Source organism: Pundamilia nyererei, unplaced genomic scaffold, assembly GCF_000239375.1.
Source record: "Pundamilia nyererei isolate P.nyererei 1_Seehausen unplaced genomic scaffold, PunNye1.0 scaffold00049, whole genome shotgun sequence".
In the NCBI taxonomy this organism is placed as follows: domain Eukaryota; kingdom Metazoa; phylum Chordata; class Actinopteri; order Cichliformes; family Cichlidae; genus Pundamilia; species Pundamilia nyererei.
The window spans coordinates 3243256-3264135 of NW_005187450.1; the positions used below are offsets into that span (position 1 = coordinate 3243256).

General features: G+C 41.2%; 1 protein-coding gene across 1 annotated transcript; it reads right to left on the reverse strand.

The window, feature by feature from the left end:
• Positions 1-659: 659 nt before the first annotated feature.
• Positions 660-19575, reverse strand: LOC102208610 (uncharacterized). Its single transcript, XM_005733073.1, has 25 exons — positions 19537-19575; positions 17806-18003; positions 15435-17673; positions 15148-15342; positions 14068-14188; positions 13820-13913; positions 13485-13571; positions 12633-12749; positions 12445-12543; positions 12183-12334; positions 11624-11762; positions 10811-10933; positions 10521-10718; positions 9603-10318; positions 8790-9236; positions 7622-7871; positions 7414-7503; positions 6494-6820; positions 6238-6408; positions 5904-6081; positions 5693-5809; positions 3674-3952; positions 3107-3345; positions 2826-2888; positions 660-2494 (listed from the first exon to the last, which is right to left on the reverse strand). The coding sequence occupies exons 1-24, from the start codon at positions 19573-19575 to the stop codon at positions 2850-2852; spliced, it is 6654 nt and encodes a 2217-aa protein (XP_005733130.1). The 3' UTR covers positions 660-2494; positions 2826-2849.
• Positions 19576-20880: the final 1305 nt, after the last annotated feature.

Below are 20880 nucleotides of genomic sequence, written 5' to 3' on the forward strand. Positions count from 1 at the left end.
AGGTTTCGTGTCCTTTCACTCTGCAAAATCACACTTCAGCTGCTGCTGCTTATTGGTTAAAGACTGCACAGTGTAACAGCTCCTGAGGGATATTTGTAGCATGTATAACTTAATCGGGACGCCCCCATCTGTCTGCTCCTCACATCAGTAACTCTGTTTTTAGTTATGAAGGTCAGACAGACAACACTCCTTCCTTTTTTGTGAACTTTCATTCTGCATCTAGCATTGTGACAGACTCTCTTCACGACCTAAACCAGTAAATCACGTGTTAAAACAAACAGTGCTAACTCAGCAAAGTAATAGCAATTAGGCTCAGTTGATGTGAGTAAATAATTACACTACTACTTACTCACTAAATTTAAAGATAAAAAACAAAAACAAGTTTTCCCCAAATCATTTACATCATATATTAATTTATTGTTGAACATAAAAGTATAAATTACATTTTACAATGCAAAACAGGAACACATCCCACTGACTTTTCAAATTAAGGGTAGGTAATTACAACACCAACTTTTGTTTGTTTGTTTTTAGCTCAGTAACATTAGGTTATATAAAAGCACTGATGAGGTTTTCCTCATGTTGCTTACAGGTCAGATGGTCAATATAGGCTCAATGAAAAAGACTGAAATGGCTTTTGTAAAAACAACAAACAGACAAAACAGAAGACCACGGCTGAAACATAACATTAAAAAAAAATCTAGTTTTTGCAAAATTATGCTATCATCAGAATATATCATGCACGTAGGTAGCACAGTAAGTGTCTGTATCTGTGAGGATGTTGTGTGTGTAATAAGGAAGGGCTGCATTTCCTCTCTTTGCTCCTCACATGACTGAGTCGTTTAGACCTTAATTCAGGGTGGAAAGAAACAACACAACCCTACTGACCTTGAATAGGAAAAATTAAGAAACAGAACTAATTTACATCAACAAATAAAAAGTATAAAAGAAAGCAAGTCAGCACAAAGGAAAGGGATACAGATGCACAAAAGGTGAGTGCCATGAAAAACAAACATGCAAACCAAAGGCTACTGTGTTACTGCCTTAGCTTTTCCTGTCATGATTTGTATACTCTTTATATTTACATAGAATAACAAAACTTAGAAAATCATGACACTCATCACCGGTACCTATAAAGAAAACACATTTAAAAATGTGTTTTAATGGTCGTTTTCATAAAGAGAAACTTGGTACATGGAGCAGATGTAACGCTTAGTGGACCCTAGACGGTAAGTGGTTTCTGCTTGCAAGATTAAGGCCTTATTCTATTCACTGCTTATTATTAAGTAGCTTTTCTTGCTTCCCTGCACACACACAGTCATTTAAATCAAGATATGAAAACACACGAGCGACTAGTCTCTCCGTACAGATACATCGGTGGGTGTAGGATTACTAAGAAACTTAGAGGCATACAGGTAAAAAGCATCAGTTTAAAAATACAGTGGCAGTAAAAGGACCCTCAAAAGGTTACAGTACAGAAGAAACAGAAATGTATTTACGAGTGTTATTTACTGTAGATTAATTAAATTAATTTTATATTTCAATCCATACAGTATCCACATTTCTCAGTTTATCCCCATTCATGTTAAGCCTGAGTTTCCAAGTAGTACTGGGCTCTGTGCGAGCGTATTGGCAGAACAATGTGGTTAAGCTGGCAAAAATACATGATTGCGATTTACTTCCTAAGCAATGCTTTGACTTTGACAAAAGAAAAAAAAGCATTAAATACTCTAGATTGGAGTGGTTTATACATGCTGCTCTGGTGTTTGTCTCACATGAGCTGCTACCTTTCAAGACAGCCATAAATAAAACATTATCTCTATGATCCCTGTTAATCAACAATTGTACAAGCTGTACAGGATAGAAGATCATACAAATCATATTTTAAAAAGTATGCAGTCATAGAATGCCTCCTTGCTATCTGGTCACCCCAAGGGGCTCTTTTATAACACGGCCTCCAGACATCAGCAGAAAAGACAAATCACACTTTAAAATATATATTAGTTATATTTCATGACATGAGAATGTTTTTCTGGAATTTTTGGTGACCTAATGTGAGGCAGCAGGTATAATTATTCCTATTCAACTGCATATTTTTGCTATGGTTTTAATCCACCTCAGCTGTAACAGCAGATACCTGGTTCTTTATAAAGGTAAAACCTGCATTGGGGGGCATTAGGATGACTCTGATGGGCAAAAAGACTAGGCACACCTCGTATCACATATCTGATTGTGTTTATTAAAAAACTCCCACTGATGGCTCTACGTTTCACACTTCATGATGAATGTGTGACATCAGCATCACAGCCTTATCTTCTTCATATGATCAAATTTACCACATTTGAGTGACTGAGGTATGACACATGCAAAAGCAAACCGCAAACGCCTCTAAAATGACAAAGTCTGGTTGTACATAATATTTTTCATTCTGATAGTTCATCCATCTCTGCTGGGTGACCGGAGCAGGACTGACCAGCCTGAGTTGAAGTCCAATCTGTAAAAATATTAAAAGCACATATTGTTCTGAATGCTGTGCCACTGATATAACCACATCTGTCACTATTTCTTTAAGAAGTGTCCTTAGGCTTCAAAGACTATTAAATGACCAACATAAGGTTAGCTGCTGTTATTCAAATTTAAAGGTTTAACAACAGAAAGTTTTATGGTGTATGTCTTTCAAGCTAGGGCTTGGTTTCGTAATTTTTTAAGGAATTTAAAATGCTGTCCCCCCCGTGGTATATGCACTACCACATACACATGAATAGTATCCTTTTTTAATATAAAAAAACCACAGAAAAATGACATAAATGTAGAATTTAACCTGCCTTTCTTCTGCTGGGGATTCAATATTAAACTTCTGTTGATTTTCCAATTATAAGTGCATCACCCTGCAAAACAAGAAACCACTCAAATATATTAGCATGTAATAAAAAAGTCAAAACATAACTGCATAACTTAAGTTCTTAATGACACTGAATCATCATGTTGGAAAACTGCTGCATCAGACCTGCTAATGAACTGAGCTACAAAAACAACCTGAGAAACGCTGAGACCATAATTTTCAGCTCATTTACTAATTCATCAGGTTGCCTTGTTACACCTTCACCTGCACTTGAGAATTAGCCAGATGAGGAGGTTTGGGAGCTACACCTGGCTTCTTTCTGGTAGCTGTCGGTGAGCTGCTTCGCCTCAGGCTGGGTGTCTGACAGGTCTGTGGGTGGGTCTGTGAATTCTGAGATACACAGGAGGAGTCGTCCACTATTTCGCCACTGATGGCAGACAGACAGCTGTGCTCCGAGCTGCTGAAGAGATTCGTGCACTCCTCAGAAGACTCGGTGCTGTCCACTACACGGAAAGAAAACAGGTTTTTTGACATCAAACTGATATAAGTTAACATTTCATAGTGATGTTCAAGAAAAAAATAGAAACCTAGTAAAGATCGCACTGCAGTTTTTCACACTGCTGTGCCACTAGATTGGGCCAAATTAAAAGATAAACTTAAACCCTCCAGTGGATTTAAATATAACTACTGCTCTATGTTAGGATAATCACCATATGATTAGTTCTAATTTATCATTTAGTCATTTACTGTTTGAATACTAGTAAGTTAAAAAGTCAGCAGCAAACAAACACGTCTCTCTATAGGGAACAAAAAACCTTAAAATAAACTCACTCAGTGGATGGCGATCATTGCACTGCTCATAGTTAAGGTGATGTTGATGTAGGTGATGATTGTTGAGTTCATTGTCAGTCACAGCGTCAGGGGAGGAGCAGACAGCTGGATTGGCATCCACGCCCTGCGACAGGTTCCCGGGATGTCCGGCAGGGGGCAGTGAGCCACGGCCGGATGAGGAAGACGATTGGCTGAGGGTGGTGGAGGTGGTGCTGCCAGAGCCAATGGAGTGAGGTCGGGGATAGTCTAAACCCCTGTGTGAACAACACGCCACAGGGACTGACGACATACATAGATATTAATGAGACAATAATGGGCTTGATTAGTGAGCAATGAGGACTGTTGAAGTACATGCACATGAAAAAGTATTCTCTCCGTAGCTGGATTAGTGGGCTTTACCAAATGTCAGGGCAATCAATAAAATCAGTGCTATAAAAATTTGTTTATAATAATAATGGATTGCATTTATATACCGCTTTTCGAGACCCTCAAAGCGCTTTATAACACGTTTAGTACAACAAAGACCAAACTGATGCACAGCCCCCCATTCCCCAAAATTATCTGTGATGTGATAGAACAAAAAGAATGAAATGATATGCAATTGATTAAAAACAATTCATTAAAGAGTTTTATAAAAATACAAAAAAGTAGTTTTTGAGAGTATTTCAGCGCTTCCTCAATTATAATAGCTTTTGTTTGATGTGCTCTTTGTAAGTGATACATGCACAGTGGAGGAAATAATCATTTGATCCACTACAAACCAGCCAGATTTGTGGTTCCCACAGATTACAATCAGTGTATTCATCAGTTAATTACAGATACTCCTGATCTCAAATTGTTATGTGTATAAAGCTCTCCTCTCCACCACCATGGGCGAGACCAAAGAGCTGGCAAAGGACATCAGAGACAAGATTGCAGACCTGCTGGCTGGAATGGACTACAAGACAATCAACAAGAATCTTGGTGAGAAGATGACAACTGCTGGTGTGACTGTTTGGAAATGGAAGAAATACAAATGACAATCAGTTGCGCTTAGTCTGCAGCTCCATGCAGGATCTTGCTTCATTAGGTGGGAGTGATAATGAGAAAGGTGGTGGATTAGTCCAAACTACAATGGAGGATCTGAAGGCAGTTGGGCAGAACAAGCCCATTTTATGTAAATGACTCAATGGGCGTAAAATCTTTGACACACCCCATACCATACCCATACTGTCGGGCTAAAGAAGCATGTTAAGGTCGTGGAGTGGCCTAGCCAGTCACAGACCTCAGCCATATACAAAATCTGTTGACAGCCAAGAAAGATAAAGGATTAAGAGTTTCTGTAAAGAGGATTGGGCCAAAATCCTGATATGTGTGCAAACTTGGTGACCAACTACCATCTTACTGCTGTGCTTGCCAACAAAGGTTTCTCCAGCAAGTGCTAAAGCTTTGCTTGGGGATCAAATACTTATTTTATTCAATGACATGACATGAGACTGTTCACTTACAAATTCTTACAAATTCAGCAAGGGATCAATTAATTATTTCCCCCACTGTAAGTTAAAGTTTTTCAAATAACACGTAAAGTGCCTTTATTGTCACATTTAACTTAAATATGTTTCAGGACACAGCCCTTGATCAGATTTCCTGTATCCAGGGAATCTTTACTAGTGTAAAGATTCCAATTGGAATGTTACACTTTGGTGGTGTTACACCAATTGCAAGCATATCAGCTGTGGAAAAGGAATGATGTTTTTTGTTTTTTTTGCAATGGATTATAGTGATTTTCAACTCAATTAATTCCTAACCATCCCCAGAGCCATGACACAATAATAATTACAACCTAATGTCAACCTCAAGCCTTTTGGGAGGGTTAAATGGATGAATTAAATGTTAAACTTTTAATTAACTGAAAAAACTAAAACTATAGTACAAAGGGTGGAAATAACACCAAGACTGCAAGAGAACTCTGAATTGTTATGTTATATCTGATAGATGAAGTGGAATTTAGTTTAAAATGTTGTATGTGCAGCTCCTTACTTCTGTCGGTAACAACACAGCTGACAGCTCGGTCACAAATTGCAGCATCACTGGGTTGAATATCCATGAATGGCTTGCGGTCCATTCCCATGAATACCCTCTCCTGCATGCGCATTTCTGGAACAAAACGTAGATTCACAATATGTTTTTAAACCTGTGAAGCACCGTGCACTGGGTCAAATGCTAAATAAAGACAGTATGTTGTCACAACCTCTACTATGAGCAGCCTGATCCCAGAGTATCCTCTCCAGGTCTGTGGTCCAGGCTTTCTTCACCTCCACGCTTGAGGCTCTCAGAGTGTAGGTGTCCTCACTTTTTCTCCTCCGGAACCAGATCTCAAAACACAGAGTGCTCATAGCAGAGTTATGAGTCATCCCAATGTCATTTGTCTGAAGAAAAAAATAGAAAGAGATGTAGAAATGTCTCATCCTGGAGGATTCAAGCAGCATTGACATGTAATTCCTTGTAAATTGTGTTTTAAGGTTCAAAAAGGGTTGACTGTTTAGGTTCTGACAACCCTTTGATGAGCAAGGACATGTGCAGACCTTGAATGACTGCTTGTAGATGTACACGTCGTTTCCGATGTCCGTCTTCTTGGTCTTGCTGAAGAGAATCAGATCTTCAAAGAGGAAGACGCGGCGGACACATTTCTTCTTCCTGAAGAAAACCGTGAACTCATCCTGGCGAATCAGCTGGCCTTGTTCTTTCAAATTCACCTGACAGAAAAAAGGGGAAGCAACTGTCACTGTCATGCAACAACTGTGATTTAAGTTGACCCGGCCTCCCGTTTTAAAATCTTACATCACAATCCTGAATGGCATCCATGGTGAGTAAATCGTTGCCATGACGCATCTGAAATCGAATCAGAGCTGCGGCAGCCTGGATCTCAGCCCTCTCCCGCTCCCTCTCACTGCTCGTCAGGTCAGGCACATACACAGCTGGGCCGGACACGCTTTGCGAGCATATATTAGAAGTGCACAGTGCATCCTGGATTATATCTTTTGGCCTGTATGAGCCAGCCAAAGCTAACATGTCCTGGAGCAGAAGGCTGTACTTGCTAATTCTCTGGATAGGGCGCAGAAGGTAGGATGAAAGGTCCATCATGTCTCCCAGCTCCTGCTGCTTCTTCTGTGAAGGAACAAAAAAGGTAGAGTGTAAGTCTAAAAAGTAAAAGCATGGCACAAACACTCCTACTGTAGCTGTTGGACAATGGTGGGAGCTGTTCTTATATACCTTGGAAGGGTGCATACTGCTACCACTAAGCTTCCTAGAAAATGCACTTATGGTACAAGTTTGAACATCCTAGGTGCCTAGATTCCTTCTTGAGTTACTACAAACACCAGATTTTCAGAAAACTCTGAAACTTTCAAAAGCCCCGATCGTGAGATCGAGGTCACACAGATTAGAATTTGTTTTTACCAGGTGCATCTATCGTATCGATTTGAAAATCCTACAGTGCCTCATTCTCGATTTATCATGTTCACATAGTTGGGTCTCCACACCTCCCTTCCACCTGCCAGTAACGGGGTAAGTGGGTAACAACAATAGCCCATCAGCCCCTTCAGCTGAGGGGTAAAACGTTGTCTGTGGAATACTTTTAATCACTCAGCTCTTTTAGAGTTGTAAGTTAGAGTTATAATAAATACAGTAAATCTCCTTTACATCATTAAGTTAGAAAACTGCTTTAAAAGTTTTTCATTGACAGGAAGACGTAAATTAACCTTGAAGATGTCATGGGGACGGTGCAGGATCAGGGCATCTGATTGAGGTTTGTTCTTGCTGTACAAAGCATATAGACCAAAACTCTCACTCTGTGGAAAAATACAGTTTAATGTAAAGTGAAAGTTTTTTTCTGAGAAGAAGTAAAAACATTATGTAGAATAAATATTGTATGAAAAAGTATAACGCAGTCACAGAGTTGTTACTCACGTGTCTGAGAAAGCAGCGGGCCATCATCGCAGGCTCCCTTGGACAGGCCTCCAGCTCTGGCAGGAAATAGTGGCTGTGGAAATCATAAAGCTTCTCCAGGTTGCCAAAGATGACCCCTCGCTTGCCCCTGAGGTCCTGGGGGATGTCTAGTCTGTCCATTAGGGGGAGGTAGTGGGTGAGGATGTAGCCTAAGGAGCGGACGTACTCCCTCTCTGTGAACACCAACTCCTCCATGACACGCTGCAGCCTCCTGGTGACAGGAGGATATAATCATACAGGTAAAAAAAAAGTGCAGACATCTTCTGATAACTACAGTACTGTGTAAAAGTCTTTGGCCGGCCCTTATTTTTTTTTATATTTTCCTACAAATATAGGTAAAGGTGCAGCGGTTTATTGTAATGTGCAAACATAAATGGGAATACAATATATAAGGCAAAATCTGTGTGTACAGTTCTGAGGTTGAAAGGTTGAAAGTGTTTTCTTTTTCGGATGTTGGCTGCCTTTTGTTTTATTCTCTGTCAAGATGACCTCACACTGCTTCAATAATGTTGAGTTATCATAATGAATGATTGTGTACCAGTGTGTTAGTTATTAAAAAAATACAACAAACTTCTTTGAAGAAAAATACAAAGAAATGAGAGGTGGTCCAAGACTTTTTCACAGTACTGTACATTCTCGTTGTTACGCTTATCATCAGCTATCTTTCCCTATTCCCTAGCTATTTTGCTTCCGTCACGTATATAGTAAGAAAAAAAAAAGCCAGCATTCGTGAATTATGGAAACAACCCGCTGGGCACAGATAAATATTTACACCACGAACCTACATTTTTCCCCCAACTTCTTCTGCATTGGATTAAATGTAAATTTATTGCAAACAAAGTTTCTCAGCACAGTATTTAAGATATTCGAAATTTCCAGTGAGGTAATAGCAGCACTGATAGTCTGTGCTCAGTAAGCCCGTTCCATCAATCCATGACACAAAGATGGAAAAAACAGAGGGAAAGTGAACAGACAGTACCTGTAGCTCTTCATTGCCGGCTTAGAGACAGAAAAGAGTGCATGAAAGACTCACATGAGCCACATAACATGAGCCAAATTAAAGTTAATCATTAAATATTACTTATTCTCTATAGGCCATAATGATTTCACCCACACACAGAAGACTTACAGGGCGTGGCTGGCACTCCCATGTGGACTCTCTAAACAACAGGTCCCCTCATTCCTCCCAGTGGGCAGGCTGGAGTGTTTGCAGCATGAAGTCCCTTTACCCCCCACAGTCCCGTGGTCGCTCATGCAGGAGTCTTCTGAGCAGAAGCTCCCATGGCGGGAGATCTGAAACTTCTGAGCTTCTTGGAGGATTCGACAAGACGGCTGACCATGGTGGGAACAAGATGATGGGATTCGAGCTCGCTGCTCTGGAGGAGTAGATGATCCTGCTTTTGCCACTCGTGTGGTACATGAGTCCTGACTCGCTGACCTCACCCCAAAACCCCGTCCCCATGGAAACCATTGGCAGCCGACAGTGTGGGACTGAGACAGAGCGGCAGTGTCTCTCTCGCTCCTTGCTCTGCTTATTTGTCTCCTCTTTACCTCTCTTTCTGTTCTCCTTTCTGACCTGTATAAAAATGACACAGAGACACTGTTACTACTTCTGTAGCACAGCCATGCTACAGAAAACCAACTCAAAACTGCCTTTAAGGTTCTTAATCATCTTAAATGTTTATTCAGATCCATAAATCTTTATTTTTTATGCCAGCGGAGATCCAAAACACTTTTTGTATTTTGTATTTTTTGTTTGAATTTTATATACCATGACATAATACAATTACTATAATTGGATTATAATTATTATTACACAGAGAAATTCTCCCAAATATTACAAATATTATCTAACAGAAGAGTGTGAGACTTGCTTTGGAAATCAAAGTGAGTTAAATATTTAATAAGAGGGATGGATAGACAACCAAAGAAATTATTTTACCTATGAGGAGATTGTGGAGCGACCTTTGACCCCTGGTAAATTCCAGCCTCACTGTAATCCTCAGGTTTAACGATGATGTTACAGCAGGCTACAGCTGTTGAATTAGCGCAGTTGTTGCCCAGGATCGGTCTTCTCTTTCCTAAATCCACCGCTCCTGACATGATGCTTTCCCACTGCGGATGCCGAGGCCCAGGGGTTGATTGTACCACCAAATTATGGCTGCCGGGAGAAGCTGTCTGAACATTAGTGCTCACCACGTCAACAAAATGACCTTCACACCAGCTGCTAGAATCTGGTTGCTGGTGATAAACCTCATCCACATTCTGCATCCTCTCCTGAAGCTGTTGCTGGGCTTCCTGACTTCTCAGCCAGGCAAAGTTCCAGACACGCATCCCCCGGGAGCCCTGCAGGAAGCTGGCCTGTGCCTTTACCTCCTGGAATTTCTCCGGGCTGAACTGTTGGAACCTGTCATGGAAAGCCTGGAGGATGGAGCTGTCGGTGCATAAGGGGGAAACACCGGTGGTGGTTGGATGTGAGCCTTGCTCTGTATGGATGTCAAACTGACAAAGGGATGCAATGTTTGGACTAGAGTCTTGGTTTTGGAGCAGAGTGTCTCTTTGTTTAACCTGTGAGGCGCTTTCAAGGTCCTGCACTGCATGGATTCTGGACTGACACTGGTCCAGGTAATCAATGCATTCACTGGACAGTGCTGTAGCCTGTTTATAAAAGAAATGTCTATTTAAATAAAAGTAAATGAAAAAGACTTCTTACTACTTTTAAAAAAACGAGTAGTTCTAACCTAGAAAGTCAGATGTTAAAAAATGCAAAGTACAGGATAAGAAGTATGAAAGTTTGGGGTTCCTAAACAGTCAAAACATGCAGTATGAGAACAACAAGCGACAAGTATAAAATACAAACCTGCTCACAAAAATCGCACACGTTGACCATGATCTGCAGCTCTCTGCCACACCCCTCTGCTCGGCATAGGAAGTCCTCCAGGCCTGACTTGAAGGTACAGACAAAATCCCTGAACGCCTCAGTCTCTGGGTAGGAGATCCCTCTCTGCTGAAGCTGCTTGGCCTCTGATACCAAAGACATGGCGTGGTGCCGTCGGTCCTGCAGGGGGACAGAAAGAGAGACTCAGAGAGCTGCACAAACAAACACAAATACAGGGAGAGCGGCAATCACAAATAAAATCTTAAACTGACATTAGCTTCAATTAGGAAACCAGTGAAGCTGTTGAGGATCTGCTCCATTCTGTCTCCAGAGTCCTCCACTGACTCTGCCTCCAGCAAATGGTGCTCTCCCTCCTGATTAAACCACTGCTGAATCTACATAGGGGTGGAGACACAAAAGTTATGTATTTGGTAATGTAGCATATAAGAAAACTGAATATGTGCAGACTCCAGTGTGTGCATATGCATATGCATATTCAGCTGCAACTAAACTGAATGTGCTGCTTTTCATTTCTCAGTTAAAAGCAGCACTGAGTTAATTAAAATGTTTTAGTGTCTAGTTTTTTTTTGTTGTTCATTCGTATTATAACACAAAGAGAGCAGGAATAAAATATAAACTGTTTGCCTATTACCTGTTTATATAAATATATATATATATATGTATATATAATATGTATGCATATATACATATATATATATACACACTGAGGTGTGTATATATATATATATCAACCTAGAGCATAAATAAGTTACCATCAGTGCCTGATTTAAATTTGTAATGAAGTGATATTAAAAGCCACAAACTAGAGGAAATCTTGCACAAGCCCTCGTTTTTTCTTTTTAACACTATATTCTATATGATCAATTACAGCTAAATTATACTTTCAATTTATTTACACACAAAAATCCTGAAATTCTACACTTCAATACAGCCACCTAATTCCTTGCTGAATCAGTGGCCTTTTGTGACGTCAGGATCACAGGACCTACACCAACTTTAGTCTAAAAATACCTTTTCAAATAAGAAACCTTTAACCTTAGTAAACAGAACATCAGTTAACGTACCTGTGTGAAGTGCCCCTCCATCTCTCTGAGTTGGAGCAGGTACTCCAGGTGCTCCAGCGACACGTTGGACCGCTGCACGAGGACGTGAGCCTGCTCCTCAACGTGGTTGTACAGACCTGTCACTGAGTCCACTGCATCACTGTAATTGAGGAAAACGTAACATCAAAGGCTTCACAAAGAAGTTGATAAAAGTAGTGAATGTCATTTTAAACATTTCAGTGTACTCCAGTACCCCCACTGAAGACGAGATCACACTTTTAATGTAACTTACCTGAAAAGATAAAGGCCAGCACCTACTCAAAGTGTAGGAAAACACTTACTTATAAATGAATCAGTGTGTCTGGCCTCATGTTCTTTCCTGTACCTGTTGTTTCATATTCAATAAACTACGGCAAATGTGATGTTAAGATGACACTTTGCTATTCTAACAATGTTTAATTGCCAGTTATAGAAAGATACTGACACTTGTTGTTTCACAGCAAAACCTGAATCAGACTGTAGGACAACAGCTGGGATTTTCTACACTTGCAAACATAGCATTAGGATGATTTGTGGTTACCTAAAGTCCTCACAGTGGGGGTATTTGAGGTCGCTCTGCTTCCTTAGCCTAGCCAGGATAGCTCCACCCTCTCTCTGCAGGCTGACCAATCGGCTGTCCTCCAGAACATCCCTCATCAGAGTCCTCTGGTCTATCATGCACTGCTGCACACCCTGTTACATAAAGACCAAACAAAGAAGTAGTTACTGAGGAGAAGGTAACCTCAATTTCCAAGGTCCAAATAACAAAATGAAAAACCAGTCAAAGGCAAGTGTTCAAGTACCTGTACAGTATCTGTCCTGCGGGGCTCCTCGAGCTTGCTGATGGCTCTCAGGAGCAGGCTGGAGGCCACATGCAGATCGTAGACAAATGGGAAGAGTTTCTGCAGAATAAAAGATGTGGCTAAGCAGTGAAGAGGCAGACAGGCATGGACAAGTGGAAACAGTTAATATCATAATGTCACGGCCTCACCTGATGTAGCTCCTTCCAGTCAACGTTACCACGAGACAGTGTCCCATCCAGGTGTGAACTCAGCTGACTCGCCTCCACCAGCTTCAGCAACGATTTAACTGATGTCACTATATCAGTCTGTCAAATTACCAGGAACATATTTAAGTCATTACTCAGTATTTAACCACAGGAGATTGTTCACTTATCACATTTAGCAGACACATTGTAGATTTTTATGTAATCTGGTTTATTAAATCCTTCAAATTCTACATTTTTTGCTTTCATTTTAACTAATTAGTGCACGGAGAAAACTGGAACTTTGGACCTCTCGGTGTGTTTGCTGGTATTTGATTTAGATGATTGTCCTTACAAGATCAACAGCAGATCGTTTTGATCTATTTAGTTTTGTAATTAGTTCATCTTATACACCGCTGAAAACAAAACATCTGATAAAGAAAACTATGATCATTATCTTTGATTAAAGACCTGTTCTTTCCTTCAACAGCTGATAGTCATGCAATATGACATATTTTACTCTCTTAACAAAATCTTTAGCTGTTGCTAGTTGCAAACACATATACGAGATTAGATTTCATTCACAAAAGAAAGAAATCGTCTTCTGGGGAACAGGACTGTAAATGCAAAGAGTCTCAAGATGTAAGATATTTGCATGGCTAGACACACATGCTTTTGCACTCTTAGAAATAATGCATAATATATACATATATGGCATGTAATACATACACACAGATGTTCAGTGAGCTGGATTAGCGTTTGTGCTGAGCTGATTCTGCCCCCTGGGCCTAATGTTTAACTCCCCTGCTTTACGAGGGCTTTCTGTTAAAAATGGATGTAAAGAGTGAAAAAGCTGACCTGTATCCCTGGACACCTTTCTGGTCTGAAGTTGTTCTCTTTGTCCACCAGCATAACCAAACTGCTCACTGCTTGAGGGCGCTGCTCCTGCAAGGATTTAACACTCCACTGAGCTAATCATGACAAATAAATCAACAGATGTATACTGAAAACTAATGTCATCTCTTGCTCTCTTGCAAACAAGCAGGGTGCTGATGCATTTTAGGACTTGATCTTTCACCCAGTATTTATGATCTGCAAACAGGAGCACTCAGCCAGAGATTAACACATAAAACATCAATTACCTGTGATCAGCTGTAGCAAGCTGTAATAAGGAAAGTTTGTTTGCTTCATACCTGAAGAGTCATCAAAGCTTTATAGAGGTGCGGCTGAGGATTAGTTTTCCTCGCATCGAACACAAGTGTCATCCCACTGTCTCTGATTTCTGTCCTACAAAAACAAACATTCCAACTAGCACACAGTATTTCCACAAATAAAACAGAGACAACCACATAAATGAGAAAACTCCTGCTTTCCAGCAGGTCTGTGAATGCAGAGAGGGTCTATTTTAAGTGTTTGGTTGAATGATTTATTCATTTCTTACCTGGTAATAGAGTGGAAGTAGAGCAGCATCTGGAAGATCTCCTGGCTTGTTACAGCTGTTCGCCATCCCGGGTGGTCACCATACAGTTCAACTACTGCCCTACCTGTCCTGTCTCTGCCGCCTGGATGGGTAAGAGAAAGGAGAGATGAGGAGAAAAAGAAAAAGAAAATATGTTGCATACGCAGGAGGGTTTTCACAAACGAGCTGATATATTTTCAAAAGTTTGAAAGTGAGAAAAACTTTGCAAAATAATACTGCAGCTGACAAAATAGTGAGGACCAAAGTCTAGAATAATAATAATCAAAAAAGAGAGAAGCAAACAGACGGTTCAACGTTTTCTAGGTACAATGCATAGTAGTGAAGGCTTCTATTAGGAGTAATAGGTTACGCAGCAGTGTTCATATTTAAGATTTCATCATTGCATAATGACCTCTAACTACAGGTCAGTGTAGTCGCCTGCTTCACATTTACATGAGGAGTCCAACAACACATTGCAGCAACCAAAGACAAACAAACTAGACCCGAGCAAGGTCATTCACATTTTCCTGTAGAATTCACTTGGTTGAATTCTGAAACCACACTGTTAGATGCCTCCAAGTTAAACACAACACTTTATAAGTGAATTTCACTGCAAATGTTGCAAAGCAAATGTTTTCTATGAGCGCAAAAACAATAAAATATTTATTTTCATAAATAAATAAAATCACAGACACAGACTCTCACACTGAAATAATGTCATATATTAGATAGCAGATGAGATTTTTATATTGATGCTTTTACACTGCAGCTCTGAACCTTTCTAGACTTTATCCAACAGAGGTGCAGTCAGGTCATTAAGCAGTCTGATATGTAACTGCACCCAACAGTCTAGTAAAGCCACAGCTAGCTACTGGACTTCTGGTGTGCCGCATACTGCATGCTGTACTCAGAGAGCATACTTGCATAAGGCCAGTGGAGTATTTCTTACAGTGGTATTTGTAAAAAAAAGAGCAACAATGTCCCAAGATGATTCTTCAATCAGTGCACATGGATATTAATGGGTACCTTTTTATTTTATTTATTGTATATCAAATTGATTACCTGTAAGTGATGCTACTCCCAGATAGAGGGGGTGGGCTCCGGGGTCTGGAGATCCTAGAGGTAAGTGGTCAGGTCTAGGACGAGCAGAGGGAGGCCGGGAGGTCTTCTGTGTCCCTGCCACTAGAGGTGTATCTGTCTGTGATGGTTTCTGTGTTTGCTGGCTGTTTCTACTAGTTATGGAAGTGCTGCCACCATCTGAACAAAGTTTGAAAACAAAATAAAATGAACCTAACAACACCAAAACGACCGCAAAGACAACTACAGAGAAGAATGACTTAAGTATGTACCTAGAACAGCCATGTTCCTCCTGTTGATCTTTGGTGAAACTAATCTGAAGGCGGTGCTGTTTTTACATTTAACCACATGCAGCTGGGGAATCTCTGCACAGGAGTTGGTATTTTCTTTCCTCCTGACATTTTTACCATCGACAATAACCAGTTCACACTTCTCTGAGGTGTCCACAACAGCAGTGGAGAGGGATGAACACCTTTTATTCGATGTGCATACTTGTGTGTTTTGTGATGCTGTGAAAGGGCTCCCCGCAGAACTTGTTCTGTTTGGCAGCTGCTCGCAGGGTTTGAGGGTCACGTGCTTCCCAGAAATTTCATTCGAACTAAATAGTAATCCGTGGTGTTTGGTGGAGACACGTGACTGTCCAGTACCATTTGGGCTCGACTGAGCTTTAGCGTTGGTCATCTGTGTTTCTACTGTTGAATTTGTTCCATTCACATTGTGTGTACTGCCATAGGCAGAGTTTACATCCAGTGGTTCCCTAAATGGCACTGTGGTCCTATCACATGTCTGCTCTGGTAGCTCACCAAAGTGACAAGCATTTATTCCCCTGTAATCCATACAGGGGGTGATGTTTATATCTCCTGGTTTCCAATACAGAGCTGTGTCATATTCTCCCGACTCCTTACAAACAGCTGCAGGACAGTGGTTTTGCATCCCAGAGTCACCATACATTCTTTGAACATTAAAACACAGATCCCTTGTTTCATTCTCAAGTGGCCCCTGTCTGTTATTACACAGTGAGAAATCACCATCCTCCTCCACCACAGCTAATGCAGCTCCTTTCTCTTTCTCCTTTCCAAATGTGACGGGATTTTGCAGCGCAGCCTGGTAGGAGTCCCTGTATCGACACCTCAGCTCCTGAGCCCTGGAAACCTTCCCGCCCTGTTTTCTTCTCATGCATGGAGTACAGGGTTTCTCTGAGAAATGCACAGTCCGGATACACTCAGAGGGATCAGTGAAGTCAGAGTGAGGGTGGAGAGGCTGGGAAGGACTGAAAGTGGATGGAGGTCCTTTTTCTGCAGACTCATTGGGTCTAAGATGACTTTGCGTTTGAGGTTTTGCAGGTAGCTGCACTGGTGCTTGCCACTGTGTGGGAGGTGGCATCCGTGTTGCCGTCTGCCCTTGTGTTTGCCTGTGTGAATCCTGTGGCTGGATTTGTGCAGGTCTCTGCGGATATCTCTGCATTTGTCCCTGAATTTGTGCATGTGGTTGGATTTGTGCCTCTGATTTTTGTTTTTCTTCTTTAATTGACTGAGCTCTACCGAAAAGCATAGTGGCTTGAAGGATATCAATATATTCCCCTTCTGCACCAACAATGGGTGCTGGCTCACCTCTACTGGTATCTTGAAGGTTTCTATCTTTACCTTTATCTTGCGCTGTGATTTCAGCACCCTTAGCTTGACCTTTGCATACAATTAGATCAGTATTCGTAGGGGTCCACGTATCTGAAACAGTGCTTGGTCTTGTGCTTGTACCTTTCCCAGTAAAGCGGCTATCCCACGTGTTAGGGGACACCCAACCTAAAGGCTTAGGCTCTGATTCAGTCTCTGTAACTCTGATCAGCCTTGACGAAGAAGCAGCACTAACATCAACCAAGCAAAGCGACACAGCAATACCGTGCTTTGCTGGACATATTCTGGTCTCCACGGAGAAGGCAGAGGGATGTGAAGAAGATGTTAAAACTGAATTTTGAATGGTTAGAGGAAGCAGTTTGAGTGCAGATTCCTTTGAAGGAATAAGTGGTAAAGATTGATTAGATGAAGAATTAGGAAGAGGTGAAAGGAGAGGAAGCGGAGATGGCAAAGGAGGATATGAGCGAGGAGCAGAGGCCATACTACTCCTAGCACTGTGTGGCCTGTCGGCAAATTCAGGCACGGCCACCCGTTCCCATGGTAACCTCACCACGCCCTGCTCTGTGGCAAGCAGGCATCGGCTGAGAGGCGTTCCCTGGCGGCCGTCGTTGAGCTCATCTAACCAGTCGAGGCTGAATATGCAAGGATAGGAAGTTTCAGGAATTGGGGTTTCCTCTACTAATTCCTCCAATAAGTCCTCGTCTTCCAGGAGGCTGCAAACCACGATGCGAGCTGATTGGTCACAGAATGGTGCCACCTGGAGATAAAAATCACCTGGCTGAAGTAGCACTGGGTCGATGGGAGCAAGATGGACGACAACTTGGTCACATAAGCACAGAGGCCAGCCCTCATAGACGAAAAGAACACCAGAGTATGGAGCCTAAAGGGGACAGGACATGGGCAACAGAAAGAAGTGTACTCAGTATTCTGCTCTATATTAACAAAAGTGCTGAATGTACATAAAAGTCTCTTTAGCTTAGCATCCCACTGGAGTTTACAAACAATGACTTACACATGCAGCCTGCTGCACGGTGTCTAAGATGTGCTTGGCTGGGACCAGAAAGTCCAGCAAGCACCGAAGGGCGTCTCCCTGATAATGACTGTCGATGACTTGGAAGAGCTGGCTGAGAAGCGTGGGGGCGGTGGCCTCAAAGGGCGGGAACAGCACAGACAGAAGGTTTTGGATGGATCCCTCGAGAGAATCAAAGTTCTGGAAACATAAGAGAGAGCAGAAAGCTACAGATGTTACTTAGCAACAAGTTTTTGAAACTTCATACCACTGATTTCCCGAATTACATCATGATGTCAGTGACAAAAAAAATAATCAAACACCTCCATCATTTTTACATATATTCATTCAGCTGCTTAGAAGTTGAACCTTAGTGCAGGCAATCAATATTTCATTCTCAATTTAAAAATAAAATTGTAAACTTTTTTGATTTTTATCATCTGAAATCATATTTAGACTAAATCTGTGCTAGCCAGTATTTCTAACCTTTGAGATGCTGGGATTCTTGCTTGATAACTGATTAATAAAATATTCTGACAGTCAACTGATCAATTTATCAGGTATCGAAACTGTGACTTCACGTTAACCGCATAAAATATTTACTTAGTGCAGTGCAAAGTAATACTAAACAGCAGTAAAGCAGGAGTCAGCTGCTTCCATCTGCCTGTTGTCCACAGTAAATTACAGAGGCCTTGTCCTCACAGAACAGCTTCACAAACACACAAACACCTCAGGCTCATCAATGAATATCGAGGCAGCCAGCCTGACAACAAACATCCAAGCAAACATAGTGTGTGATGCCTGGTCCCGAGGTTCACAGGCCTCCTGGTTTATAGTTTCACATTCCCTTTGACCTGAACTCATGGCCCACTACCCACTTTTAGGCCCTTCTTTATTTAGACCAGCAAAGGCCACAGCACCAGACCTCTGGGGTTCACATACAGTATATACACGTACATGGGGGCTATATGGCTTAGAAGAAAAGTGATGTGTGAATCTCCATGCAGAAGTTGGATCTTATTACAGCTGGATATAGTGAGCATAGTTGTTTTGCCAGAAAGAAAAAAGCACATTTTCATACATGCCAAACCAGAATGTAAAAGTCACTGTCCACTGCATATTTTCATTAAGATTATTTACCACTCAGCTCAAAGATTCAAAGCTGGAGTGACAGACATGGATAAGCAGAGATGGAGACATAGACGTGTTTTGGTGTGATGAATTAGCGCCTCTGACACTGATACTTGCTCGCTGTTTCGTGTTCAAACCAATTCAGTTCAGTTGTATTTTTATATAGTGCCAAATCACAACAACAGTGGCCTCAAGGCCCTTTAAGTTGTAAAGTAAAGACCCTACAATAATACAGAAAATCCCCCCAAAATTAGATGACCTACCATGAGGAAGCACTTAACAACAGTGGGAAGGAAAATCTCCCTTTTAACAGGAAGAAACCTCCACCAGAATGAGGCTCGGGGATTGGCCACCATGTAAATGAGAACAGGCAAGAGATATCATGTGTTCTGTATCTTTTTCTTGCCACTTCTATGAAGGGCTGTGCGGCACTTTTGGTCTTCATTAAGCAGTTTAACGCATTCATATTTGCATTTTCTCAAAAGTGACTTTTTCAGTTCTATGCATAACGTGCCTAAAGGTTTCATCTTATTTTATTATTTTTGCTGCTGCCTGTTCTCATTTACCATGTGGCCATCTACCCTCTTCATCTCATCCCCTTACATTATCATCCAAGGAACGCTGGAATCTCCACCAGTCCATAGCGCCTACAGCTTCAGAAACAGCACTGTGACTCAGAGCTGTTTAGTCAGCTTTGACACATCCTGCTGGGATACAACACAACAATGGCTACTGGGGTAAAAAGAAAGAAAAGGATAAGGGGGTGTTTAAAAAAAGTGGTGGTGGGTGCTAAATGAGAGAAAGATATGGATGGGTACAGACTGAAGCGCTTTATGAAGTGTAAGCAAATTCAGCTCATAGCACATACATTTTAAATGAAGGGTTTTCCTGTCTTAATCACCAAGAAAAGCACACCAGCTTCATCAACTCTTAAATGATGCCAGTGAAAGGGTATGCTGGTGTGGAGGTCTACATACAAGCCTCTGATTCAAGCTGTGCCTGCACTGCTGGTGATGAGTAAGCTGTGAGAAGCAGGACAAATCACCAGTTACTGCATGTGCACCAACAAAGATGCCTATTTAAGCAATTTTTAAAATGCGTGTTTTTTAACTTATGTGTTTACTGGTTAGCCTGCCACCAGTATGCGGCGTATTAGCGGACTGCGCAGGCATGTCTCTCTGCCTAGGCAGATTCACATGGCTCTATATAAACACCCGGATCTTTCTCACTCAGCCACTGAAATAAATAACGAGGCTCACATTACTGTGGATAAGATGTCCCAGTGCTGGAGCTGAGGACAGTTTGAATATTTATGTCCAGTATCATTATGAAGCAGAAATAGTCCTTGAACATTCCTGATGTCAAGGAGGTTCCTGTCTGGACAAGAAGAAGATACTTAACACTAAAGAAAGAAAAGAGTGCACAGTGACATCCCTGTAGTCCATGTGCTTCTTGGGGAATTTTTCCTTTTTCATCAGTAGTCTCTGGTGGCAAGGGACAAGGAATGAAGAACAAGGGAATACAATGCACCAAAGGTCTAGGGTTGGATTTGAACCAAGGACAATGCGATTACATGCTGTCCCTCTTTGATCCCTAAACTAGGACACCAGCATGATCCCAACTGTGCCATTGTATGAAAATCCAGTTTAAAAAAAAGAGTGTCCAGATTGGATCATTAATATCCATTATTCCTGCTGACTGACATAAACAAACTATTTCTTGGAATGAATGAAAACATGCAGATATTTATTCTTAGGTTCAGCGCAATGACTTTAAGGAATACAGAAATTGAAAATCAACAAGAAAATGTTGTATTTGTGAACACTGGCATCCTTGGAAAATTTATTTGAATCTTTTCTTGTTATTAACACAGTCAACCATTAACACTATTATCATTATCCACTCAAATATTCATTTTTTTGTGATACATTATAAGCAAAGAGCCTG